This window comes from Heliangelus exortis, chromosome 7, assembly GCF_036169615.1.
Source record: "Heliangelus exortis chromosome 7, bHelExo1.hap1, whole genome shotgun sequence".
NCBI lineage: Eukaryota > Metazoa > Chordata > Aves > Apodiformes > Trochilidae > Heliangelus > Heliangelus exortis.
The window spans coordinates 18,332,433-18,345,553 of NC_092428.1; the positions used below are offsets into that span (position 1 = coordinate 18,332,433).

Genomic DNA, 13,121 nt, shown 5'->3' on the forward strand with positions numbered 1-13,121 from the left:
TTTATTTTGTTGAGTGGTTTAGGCATGAATGTATGTGAAGTTGTATTTATCCGTCCCTGATGGGCTCTTTGCTGGCTTCTGGATCAGTGTTGTTTTTTTTTCCCTTACTGTAGCTCTCTAGTTTCACTGTGCAATTTTTCACCTAAAAATGAGGCTTCAAACCTGCTGACTTCTGCCACCTCACACCAGTTCAATTCTCAGCTTCAGACAGGCAGCACAAGGCCTGGCATCCTCTCTGCAGCAGGAGCTTCTCACTTCTGTTCAGAGCAGCTGAGGACTCCTCAAACAGCAACCTGCAACTGTCCCTCTGAGTTCTTGTCCTTTGGTTTTCTCTCTCTGTGCCCTTATTTAAAGTTAAATATTTTTATGCACAGATTGTATATATAGCTTTAAAAGTGTAAGCTCTGCCTAGTGTTGCCTTTAAAATTGAAATCGTTCTTTCCTCCCCATACATTCTCCTTCCTCTGGTAGCTCAAGCTTTTCTTAAGCTGTGCAGCAGTGTGGCCACCAGGGGTGATTAATGCTGATTCTGGATACACTGACAGCAACATACAGGGAAAATTCAGCTTGGTTTTAGGCAAGTGCCTCACAGAAAGCTTGTGCAGTGCTTCAGACAGGACAGAACAACACATTGCTCAGTCCCTCTTGTGACAGGAAGAAGGAGCAACACACTCCTCCCAGCTATGCTGATACCAGGTTGCAGTCACAGCACAAGGCTTGATATGCAATAAATGTCTTTTGGGAAGCACCCAGGTTCAGCTAACTGAGAACTATATTTACATGAGGCTTAAGGCCAGGGTTTTGAATTAGAAACCTGAACCGTGGGCAGAATGCTTATATTGATCAGGAGAGTAAATGCTGAGTCTGTTGGTAGTAAGCTGCTTAACAAAAAACACGTGTTTTCCTAAAAATAGGCTCAGAGGATTTAAAGTTCAGGGAGAGTCATTTCTTTTGCTTAGGCCCTGCATCTTGGTGTGCAAACTTGCCCCTTGGAAATACTGTGCATCTTTCAACTGCCTTTTGGACCAGGGAGAGGAGAAGGAAAATAATATTTAAAGTAGGCTGAGCAGTAGGCAAGCTCAGGTGAACCCAGGGCTTGTTATTAATTGCACAATCATCACCATGAGTGGTTTCACCTGCATTCACCTTGAGGATAAGGGTATTTGCAAGCCTTCTACATGCACACAGCTCCTAATCCTTCCTCTTGCACTATCACCCTCCAACTTCCAGCTGCAGGAAAGCACTGGCACAGCTTGTTTGGCAGCACCACAGGTGAGCACTTAGGACAACCTTTACACCCTTTGGATGCATGCCAGCTGCACAGATGGCTTCTTTTTGGCTCTGTTTTCTGCTGAGTTGTACATATTAGAGGCTACCTCAGATCAAATCTGCCTTTGCATAGCTAGCTAGAACATAGCTGTGTGGCTACTGGTGGAAGAAAATTGCTTTCACTTGTAGGTGAGGCTTGCTTCCCCCCACTTAGGGCATTTTACCCACCTGCTGAAGAGTTTGAAGGTTGCCAGGAGTGGATGAAAATGTGGCAAACAGACAAAAAAATGCATTACAACATCTAAAAAAGGTAAATTAAAACCCGAATAGGCTGTTAAAAGCCTGATCCAAGCAATAGGAGTGGCTGATCATTAACTTTCCTCTAGTAGATGAAACAGTGCTATAAATGCATCTTGCTAAGAGTAATTAACTCAGCACCATAGCACCTCTTTTAAGTAGCTGGATTACTCTGCTGAAAAGTAGTAGATGAAAATACTTGGTGGAAACTAATTGTAAGTACATCAGCTGCACAGACAGCCCCACACCTATTTGTCCTCAATCATTGCATGAAGTTCCAGCAGCAACACCCTTTTCCATGCTGTTAGCAACCAGCTAGGATTCATGGTCAAGATATCCCACATGAGAACACAACCCTATAGTTGTAGGATGGTTTACTTCACCTTCCTTAATTAAACCTCTTTCATTAACACAACAGCGTAGTGTAGCAGCAGGGAGCAGAGACTGTAGACAACAGGAGCTTAAAACTGTTTACTCACTAGAGGCATCCTACAGTGTTACAAGGGCAACCCCAAGGAAAGGAGGAAGGGTTTTCTAGAAAACCAAAGCCTTGGATGCTGAAAGAGGACAATGGGAGCTGTAAGGAACTCTTAGCTCAGTTTATGAATAAACATATATGTTAACAAGCAGGGACCAAACTGCAATCTGTGTGTAACCACTGACTTGTCACAGGATGGAAGATTTCATGCAAGGGAAGGAAAGTTGTAAAATACCTTGGAAGCTATAGATCTCATTTTCTAGCTTACACTCCTTACACAACAGAACAAAAATATTTTAAGCCAGGTAAATTTACCTCTGACTGCGACTTCTCCCCTCCATCCACCAACTGCCAGATGGCCAGTGCTGGGCATGCTTCAGCTTTTGTAGCCCTCCTGTCCCCCAGAAGCCTTTGCAGCCTCTCCTCCTTCTCCCCTAGATTTTATTTTGGTGGGCTTTAACCTATTAGGAGAGTAGGTTTATTTCAGATACAGCACTGGATTGAATTCTTATTTCTTTTCATCTCTTCCTGTTGAAATTGTTCTATTACATACAGTGATGTCCTCTTGCTTACATTGTACAAGATAAAATAGTTTATTTGAAAAAAATATTTTTAGTGGGGATCTATTCATAAGCTTTAACATACTCTTTTCTAAGGAGTCATCTATGACAGCCCTACATAAATTTGGAGCTTGGATCTCAAAGAGAGCCTCAAATAGGATCTTGAGTAAAAAAAAAAAAAAAAGAGAATTCTGCTTACCAAAAAAGAAAGAAATCTGTTGTTTAATCTTTTTCTGGGTGCTGCTGCTTCTCATTTAGACTCCAGATGAAATTTTCTTCAAAATTTCCAAGTATAACCTTTTTTTCTTGGTTCCTTTAGGCAAGTGTGAGGAAATGAAGTGATTCAGTGTTACTGCCCTTTGCGCAAAAGGAAAACAATCCCACGTAGCTGTTCTGTGACCTGCTACTGTACAGCTGACAGGTTTGACATCTCCTTGGTAGAGGATTTCCTACACACTGCATTTGTTAACAGCCCAGGGTTCTGTAGAAAATACATGCATGGGGCTAAAAATATGAAGAAAATATTAGGGACATTCACGTGTTTTAGGTGTGCTGATCTGAGGCTCTCTGGAACTGTATGTGTTCTTTAGCATGATGAAGCTCTCAGAGATGCTCTGTCAGTCTGGTTTGTGGTCTAGATGAATGTTCCTCCTGCTGTAATTTTTTTCTGCTGCAGTGAAGATGCCTTCTGCAGCAGTGATTATTTGGTGGTTTATAAAATAGATCTGTATGGACTGCAGTGGCCATAGAGTTTACTGGATCTCCTGCCAGCAGATCCAGTTCAGCTGGTTACTATATCAATGGAGCTTTTTGCCTTCTAATCCCCCTGTGAGGTCTTAAGGCTCTGAGATGAAACAAGAAGCCTTTTAAATGGGAGCAGAGACACTGATAATCCCATGTGGCCACAGGACATTAAATCTACGGTATTGATGTCTCAGTTTGACTCTTGTAGCTGGTCAGAAAGTGTTATTTGGGCTGAAAGAGATCACATAACTCATAATTTTATAAACAGAAGTTATGAAAATGATAAAATAATAATCTGCCTTCACTTACTTTAATGTGAAAATTTTCTGACACTGATCGTTTGGCTTGCATACAACTCCCTTAGCCTGAAACTTCTGAATGAATCACATGCTCTTGTTCTACAATCCCATGGGTTAAATCTGAAAAGCTGACTAACTCCTCATAAGATGAGTTATCTCCTTATAAGAGATTTCAGTGAACAGGAAAACCTTTCCTTGGAAGCCAACTTATTAAAATGGCAAAGTCAAGCACTGTCAAATTCATGGCAGACGCTGTGAGGCTGTCATTTTGAAATTATAGGGGCAGATGGTGAGAAACTTTCCTGCTGGTCAGGGAACTTTCTGAAGGCTCAGTTACTTAGACCAGACTGTTGGGTCTTTTTAATATTTTTTGTAAGAACTAAACTTGGATTATGTCCCATTTGTCTTAGACTAAAAGCATACATTACCTAGACTAAGCCAGCTGCTTCGTGGTAATGTCACATCCCAGAATAACCTTTTCACTTGATCGTGCCTTTGGTAAAGCAAGGAAGCCTGTGAGCTAATTCCTCATTCTGTGTCCCTCCTCAGTGTTAGTAAGTCAGCATTAAAATGCAGTGGCATGTTGCTTTTGTTTTGTTTGAGGGTTTTTTCCCCAAGAGACTTGAGGCAACACAATACGTTCAGGACGGGGCTTAAAAGCCAGACAGCAAGACAGTTCCTATTCAAACACCAAGAATGACTGAAAGAACCACTGCTGAATATGGACTAACTCCTGAACTGACAGCTGCCTTCTGTACCTGACAATGTGCTTTGAGGTTGTTCAGAGCTCTGGGGGTTTGATTTGGTTTTGTTTATCTGGTTGCTGCTGAAGAAGCTTCCCTTTCCCTGGTATTTTAAAGGCATGTGTTGTGACCTGTCACTTGCTAGATTTGTTTGATGTGAAATTTGAGCCTGAACATGGAAAAGCACACTGGAGGAATGTGTTTATTTTGATCTCCCCTGGAGGTTACACTGAACAGTTTAGTTTTCAGTTTCAGCTCAGATTTGTGTTGTAAATGTAATAATCACATTTTAGAAGGAATATTGGCATGTGTGATCTTATAAACAGAGGCCCAAAGCCTGCAGCTTTGCTTTTGCTTCCCCCAGAGCGTGGCTTTCCCTGAGAAAACAGCCAACATTCCCATGAATCTCATTGCAGAAATAGTGCTACAAACACCAAAGCCCAAATTTATAAATCTTCTCTAGACTGTAAGAGGCTTCCCTAAATCACACCTACTGAGAATGCTGAATTCATCAGCTGGGAGATACTTGCTAGATTTCAAAATACCAAATGGATTTTAAGTCCATTACACTTGTCCTAAGAATTAAAGAAATTAAATCGAACAAAAAAATGCAACCAAATAAAAACATTTTCCAGTGCTTCATTACAAATATATTGCAAAACAGAATCTTTTCCTTTGCAAACTCTGTATTTAAAATAACTGGTAAATATATGCAGACAGTACTCTCACTTTCAGTTGAGGGCAATATAGAGGTGTTGAGGGCAGATTAAAGAAGTCAGTGTTTGTTCAAAGCTTGAAGAAGAAAAGACCTGAACAAGCATTGCTTTTTATATAAAAATTTGCCTTTTTCTAAACTGGGGCTATTCTTAACCAAGCAAGTATTTTCAAACTGTGTGACATGCGTTGCATGAGAAAATTATACATAGCAATTTACTCTCCTGCATGTTTTTTAATTGCAGTTGACCATAATGTCAGAGCTAAAATTTATTCTTCTTACTCTCACAAAAGCAAATTAAAACTCTACCTTATTTCTCTAGGTTTTTTTTGCTTTGAAGAGACCAGCCTAGTTTTTACTGTACATGGCAGGAGCTCTCAGAGGACTCTAATTTAATTAGGATATGCCTACCAATTCCCTGGGAAAAAAAAATGTTCATCTTCCATAGATTTGTTTCCTGTAGCCTTTCATACACCTTTCATCATGGTGTGTGATGACTCTATGAGTTAAGCCACTGTCAGATTTTATTAGAGACTCCCTTTTTCTTTGTACTCCATCTCTGTCCTTATAATTGACATTATGTGTGGAGATGAGTATGCAGTATGTGTTTGTACAACTCTTTCCCTTAAAACCACCCCATTAAAAGACCCAGCATTAGTATTTCCCCCTGCTTACTGGAACAAGAACTTTGACAGACCCACGTGCCATAAGAGAGGACACCTGCTGAATATTTACATTTATTTCTGCTCTTTGACTATGGTTAAAGTGCACTTTTACCTCACTCATGTGATAGGCACTTAGATGGGAACTGGGGAATGCTTGGTGTATTTTTCCATTCCCATGGATAACTATCAAAGTACATCTCCTACACATTAGCACCTGCATTTCTACCTCAAGCAGCACAGCAAACAGAATTATGAGTGTGAACTTGTGTTGGTTGCATATCTGTAAGGCACTGTGGATGTCGAGAGAGGAGGAAAACCAGAAAACCCAATGCTTCATGCCCCAGCACTGGGGTGAGTTTTTCCCAGGCATGTGACTGTATAATCCCATGCCACTGAGAGCACTTGACTCATCTGGGAAGTATTTTACATAGTTCTTCTCTTAGCCAAAAGCTTTTGCATTTAGGAGGACACTGTATCAACAAATAAATGCAAGGTTAATATTAAAGGCAGTGCTGAAGACCAGTTCCTCAACTGTTGTAAACTTGATCTTATTTTTTAGGCTTTTTTAATAACAGAGAATCCTGTCAAGCTTATGAAAGGTACTTAGAAAATAACAGACTGCAAAACAAAGAGAGGCCAAATTTTGCACACAAGTACAGAATAGGAAATCTAAAGATGAAATTTGCAGACTTTAAAAAAAAAGCACTGCAAAACTGGCCATGGTAGACGACTGATAGGGATTTGTGAGACAGATTATGAGCCTGTTGTAGTTTAACTGTATTGACTGGCACTTCTGTGATACTTGCTTTATTAAGCATAGTAATTCTGATCATTAATTTCGGCATGAAATAGTTTTACTGAGGCTTTTATACGTTAGCTTAAGTGATTCTTCACTGAAGAAAGAAATCAGTCCCTCCGCATGGTACTGGACATTCTTTGAAGTTAGCAAAATTTAACTGCCCAGATGTTTCATGAAAGGCTTTCCATTCAGATAGTATTTTCAGCCTGGCTGCCTACCAGAAAATAAATACCCTTCAATTTTTCATGGAGCCAGAAGAATCTGATAAATTTTTCTCCTCCTCCCTGCCCCCTGCAGTGGTTGTCAGTACTGAGGTACCAGAGTGACACCTCGTGGTCAAGAGGAAGGCAACACAAAGAAACTTGAATAAGAAGTAAATACAATTTTTATACATCAGGACTTTACTACATCTTGTCATAGTCCATATAAAAGAATGTTTCTTACTACTTCATTTGGTTTTTTCATGCATTTATATATTATGCCCCAGATACTAAGAAATAAAATGTATTCATTACTGATCAAGGGAAAAGTCCCAGATGGCTGCAATGAGATTAAATAATAATAATTTAAAAATAACTTCAAGTTATTTTAATTTTACTATTAAAATCATTATTTCTCAGAAAAATTTTAAGAAAGGCTTTGTTATTTTTTCATTTATGAGAGCATTAAACAATTAAAGCTTGTTCAGCCATCCACAAATATTCTACACTGCTTCACTTCTTCCTTTAATCTTTTTCCTGTCAGCCTGAACAACCATTAACTCCCCAGCGAGTCAGTAGTTCCAGTGCATCTCAGGACTGGGTGGGGTAATTTATAGAAGATGCAATTCCTCCTGCTCAGATTTTACTTTCAAAATAAGATAAATAATAAATAATTTAAAAATCTAACAAAAATAAACCCATCTTTTTGCAGCCAGTGAGTTAAAAGATATTTCAGAAAGGCCTGCATTGGAGGGGGGGAAAGATTGGCAGGTGTCAAGCACATTTATAGCACTAAGTAGTATAAATTCAGATGCCAGAACCACCAGTTCAGGAAACAGCCGTGAAATCTTCACACTGCTGGCCACAGTTCCCCAGAAGGGGCAGCACAGAGGCTCAGGGACTTGGTCCCACTGAGGGATGAGTGAGTGTTCTGAGAACACAAAAAAGGTCAAGATCCTGTGGGAAGCAACCAAAGGTGAACCATGAAGAGGGCATGAAGACTTAATCTTTTCCTTGCCTTCCTTGAAGTAGGCAAATCCTTTCTGATCCCCACAGGTGCCTGAAGACCTGCTAGGTCACAGCATTAATCTGTTCCCAGCATGATCTGCTCAGAGAACCCACAAGGTGAAGAGGACTGACCTGACCTTTCCTTTTATCCTCCTATGCCACTCCTCGGGAGCAGTTTAGAGCCTAAACTCTTCCCTGACATTGAGTCAAAGTGGGACAGCCTTAGGTATTAGGTAGCTCTCCTCGTTGTCTTTAGTCCCCATTGGAAGCACAAGAGACAGAGCCAGCTCTTGGTTTAGTTATGATGTTCTTCCTCTATTGATTGTCAAAGAGAATTGAAGAGGGTTTTGAATTGAATGCCTTGAAAAGGGTCCATCTATGATGCCTCTTGAGTCAATACTCAGAAATCAGAGCATAAGAAAAGCATGTCTGAAGGGCAGCTGGAGACAAGAGCAGTGAGGGCTTTTAATGATACAGGCACAAAATCTAGTATCTTTTTTAGGAAAACAACAACAACAACAAAAAACAGTAGGTGGAGAAAAAAAACAAACCACCAAAAGCCAAAAAAACAACAAAGAAAACCCACAAAAAAAAAAAAAAAAACCCCACACCATGGAAGGTCCTTTAGTCTTACTTGGATTAGAGGCCAATGGGGCATTTCTTGCAAGGCAAGTCTAAGCTGTCATGGGAAAAGTATATTCCTTCAGGACTATAAGTCCATGCTAGAAATAACCAGGAAAAGAGGTTTTGCCACACTCACTAACACATTGCTTTGCACATACTAGTTTACCCCTTAAACTAGTTTGGGAAAATATCTTCTTAAACACCCTTCTCCAGCAGCGCAGCCTGAACCCTACAGAGATCAGCAGAAAGGCTCTTACTAAATTCGAAGAACTGAAAATAATTAATCCTGTAAAGCCGCTAATTATCCCCAAATGCACAATTGCTGCCATTTCAGCAACTAAGAGAGAAGAGCTACCACTTCCACTTCTCCCACTGAAGGCAGCCAGCCATCTATACTGGAGCAGTCAGCAGCAAGACTGCTATTGATTCCAACAAAATTCAAATATATTGAAATAGCCAGTAGACCACACTGAGGTAAAACTCTGCTGACATCTAAATTTGAGAGGACAATTCTTTAAGCAAATACATAGAGGAAGCAAACCCTATTTCATTACCTGAAATCAGCCATTGATGTAGCAGAGATAAACCAAAGCAGCTGGTTATAAGAGCAACAGGAAATTTTTATCTTGCCACATAAGCTGATACAACTTGTCAGAAAATAAGGCAAGAAACTTGGTTGAGAATGAATACTTAATGAGGTATGGCCACTCTATCAGTGTTTCCTTATTCCCTCTCCATCTTATAAAGTTACTACAAAATTAAATCAAATAGAGCCAATAGTAGTGCTATGTCTTCATGCAGACACCATGGCTGCAGATACCACACAGGAAAAACTGCTGTTCAAAACTCACTGTTCAGAGGAAAACCCAGATACTGATACAGAAATGCTAGTAAGTTCTATGCTGTGGAAGAGCCTCGTTTGCTGCTTAAAGGTAATTTTAAGTGTGGCAAATGCAGCTGCAACCTCAGTGAATATTTTCTTAAAAGTGGTTTATGACTCCAGCAGATGTATTTCCTATCCCCATTTGCCCCCTGGGCTGACATTAATCTTACACCTACCCTGTGCTTCCACAGATGAAATAGCAAAGGAGCACTTTTTAGCACATGTTCCAGGACAAATGAGAGGTTCCTTAGGTAATGAATAAAGGGGAAGGTTGCTACAAGAACTTGACATCCTCCCAGCTCCTGGAGAAAACTGATTCTACAGACACTGAAAACAGATCTACATACAGCAGTGAAAAGATAAAGTTTGTTGTCTTTTAGAACCATAGCAATTAATTCCAACATATATTTAGTGGCTGCTGCTGCCTGTCCCAAGGCAGTGCCTGTTCATCCCCTGCCAGCCCAGTGTCTCCAGGACCTGCTCCACTGATTTACTTAACAGCAGCTTCAGGCTTCGGTCAGAAACCAACTTATGCATAAGGGACATTTTCTAACTTTAATTGTACAGAGGTATGCAGCATTTTCCTTCATTTAATAAGATCCTTTTTAATCATTAACCTTCCTTTTGTCACACACGTCATTACCTTAACCTTATTCTCGTCAGCACTAACTTTGCAGGCAGCATAATGCAGGAGGTAACATTCAGTCCTGGCAAGTGGCACAGTGTTCCACTAGGCTCAGCTCTGCCAGTTGCAGTAAATACACCCTTCTGCTTCTAATAATGGCAATTGCATTGTGTTGAAGTTTTTCTTTAGCAGCTGAAATTGCCATTAGTTGTAACTCCTGTTAGGACAGATATTTGACATATTTCTACAATATCTAAGGGGGATATCACCAGACCCTCCAGGTGCAACCCTTTCAGAGCTGGGTAGGCAGGTAAATTGTGGGCAGGAGTTGCTTCTCCCTCTTTCCCCCCCTCCCCCCCCCCTCTCTAAATTAAGTATTACCAGATAGTTTGGTAGAGCAAGCTGCAAGTTACAAATAAGTGAGCTACAACTTGCTGACCAGACTCACAACAGTCATGTCAGATCAAGCCTTAACCATGCTGCTTAGAGAACAAGAAGTTAGTTGTGAGTTGAAGTTGTTAGAAGTTAGAGCACAGGTCAACCCCCTGCAGCATGGGTGCCAAAGGCAGCTCACAGACCCATTTGGACAAGCAAGGAACAAGACAGAGCAAAAGCCAGGGCAGGTCAGGAGGGGCAGCTGTTCCCAACTTGGCTCTGAGCAGCTTCCACTGAGAGAGGAAAAAAAAACAACCAACAAAACTAAGCCTTCTCTCTATAAGGTGCTTCCTGGATTCCAGAGGTTAAAATAGTAGTTGGGTTTTTTCTGGTGTCCATGATTTCTTTTTGTCCTTTGGTCTGAAAAACCTCTATCTACTTATGAAGACCCCTTCTTTCTCATAGATCAGCTTCTCCTTCAGATTGACCCCCACCCCAGCTCTCCTCACAAGCAAGAAAACAACAATAAAAAAAATTCTCCTTCAAACAAATCACTAGACCTCTCTCTACCTCAGGCTCTGGCTGCTGCTCTAAGATGGTAGATGCCAATGCAAAGCATTCCAGCCTTTGTGTGGGAAGTGCTAGGTATTGATCTTCTCAGACTTGCCTTCACCTGAAGCATTATCTGTTCTTTTTCACATAACTTGTTGCATCTCCTACCGCAGTAGGGCAGAGAGTACTGTTTGTAACCCAGCACATACAGTCAATGGGTTTTAAGAAAAAGCCTGAGAAAATTAAAGGGACAGTTTCAAAACAAACATGTCTTGAAAAATGGCTGATGTATGACAGGGAAAACATTGAAGAAAATAAGTGAGGAAGAGGTACACCACAGTCATGATCAAGTGAGAGAGAATCTGGATTTATGTACGAAAATGTACGAAGGAAAATGTAGGAAAATATATGAAGAGTTTTGAATGTTTGGTAGCAGCAGTTTCAGGAAAAGATTTCTGCTGGCACTGGTCCATCTCCAGGTTACATAAAGGCATATAAATTATGACAGGAAAACACCCACAAGAGAAGTCACTAGAAAAGAGCACACTGTAGATTAAGCTTTGTTCAAAAAAGGTTAAATCTATGGCAGATCATACCTGTCAGTTAGGCTGCTCTAGCTGGTCAAATTAAAGAGGCAGGGTTCATTGAAATGAAGCATAAAGGCATTACTAGAAGTACTGGCCCAGGAAGAACCCACTTCTGCCCTGGACCATCATACACCAGTGCATGAAGAGGAATGGGTTTCTTTGTGCACCAGCTTTTACAAGTATTTACCCAATCCGATGATTTACAAATTAAAGTTCTTCCTCTTTTATTTGGTCCCTATTAAATCTCTAGTTTTAAGCTCCACTTATTTTAAAAGCAGTGAGAATAAAATGAATTGTCTGGGCAAAACAAAAACATCTGAGCTCAGTCAGCAAATATCTAGTAGGTAGTTGGCTATTTTGAAAAGAGGCAAGCTTGGTAGTACCTGGGGACAAAACAAAACAAACCACACATAAAACCCATACAAAACAAAACCCCACAAAATCCTACCTTGATCCTGTGTGAAATCCCATTCTTATATGCACCCAACTATTTAATCTGCACTGCTTTGTATTGGGATGGAAGACAAGCAAGTAGAACAGCAAGCCTGTCATTCCCTGCAGGGGTTTGCCTGTCCTCTAGCAGAAAGAGGGCAGCAGCCTTAGCACCAGAGGTACTGATGCAACATTATGGAAATTTAATTTTTTTAAAAAAGTCTGCTCTTGGATGAAACAAAGTAATTACTCCCTCTCCTGTTCTTATATCTAGAAGAAAACAGCTTACCATCACTAACTATAAAAGCCCATAAAAATAGCTTGAAATTCAACAGTTACATTGTTTACTGGTAATAACACTAAATGGGGCCTCTGTAACCTTAATTGCTAAGTAACTTAGTACTAAACTATGGCACACTGGGGAGTGAAAAAAGAAAAAACTACTTGATACATCAACTTCCAGCCACTTCGGAGCAGATACAAGGCTCTCCATTTTCAGCAGATGGTTCTCGAGCTGCACCTATGAAAAACACTGCCTCGTGGGCCCATACCCACCTAGCAGTACAATTCCATTGCCTGAATATCCTGATAAAAATTAGGAACCAAGGAAACCCTGCCAAGCACTACAGTGTCCTCACCTGAAGGACAACAGTCATGTTATGCTATAGCAATTTGATTCTCACAATACACAGCAATAAATAGGGCTACCCAATTATTACCCACAGCAGGGTCAAGCCCAGAAGTGCCAGGCACCAAGTTTTCACCTGTATACAACTGGACTGTCAAGTGGCCAAAAGTCGAGCAACACAAGCCTTCCACCTACTGGGTGTAGATAAAGTGAAGATGATCAATTTTTCTTTAAGGCAAGTGATATGCATCACTGATAGCTTTGCACTGTATTTCAGAATGGAGCTATTAAAATGAGTCATGTCTCTGGGTATGATATTTATCACCTTAACTGACCCCAGACACTGAGAACACTGCTACATTCCTGTCTGTTCTATTTCCTAGGAGTAGTAATATCATTCATTTCAAGCTACAATGGTGGCTGTGTTACACCACTAATCAACAGTGCCAGGGTAAACAAGATATATTGCAGACTTACAATAAATTATTGTTTAAAAATAAGCTCTTTAGAAATATCAGTACTGAAATCTTTTATTTAAGATACAGTGAACTCTTCAGCCTATTACATGAAGCTGACACCAGTACTTACATGAAAAAAATAAGGCTTTACCAATACTGCAAGAAACAAAAATCTGAGTT

At 40.4% G+C, this 13,121-nt stretch overlaps 1 protein-coding gene across 3 annotated transcripts in view; it reads left to right on the forward strand.

Moving 5' to 3' along the window:
- RHOBTB1 (Rho related BTB domain containing 1) overlaps positions 1 to 4,233 on the forward strand; it is a 64,780-nt gene extending 60,547 nt beyond the window's left edge. The window contains exons 11-12 of one of the 3 annotated variants that reach the window (XR_011726830.1): positions 114 to 1,272; positions 2,924 to 4,233. Coding sequence is in view for 1 of the 3 variants with exons in the window: in XM_071749144.1 (XP_071605245.1) it covers positions 114 to 121 (8 nt within the window). In the remaining 2 variants the exon portion in view is untranslated. Of the gene's footprint in view, positions 1 to 113; positions 1,849 to 2,923 lie in introns of those variants that run through there. The other 2 variants (XR_011726829.1, XM_071749144.1) reach the window with 2 other exon arrangements.
- The last annotated feature ends 8,888 nt before the right edge of the window (positions 4,234 to 13,121 follow it).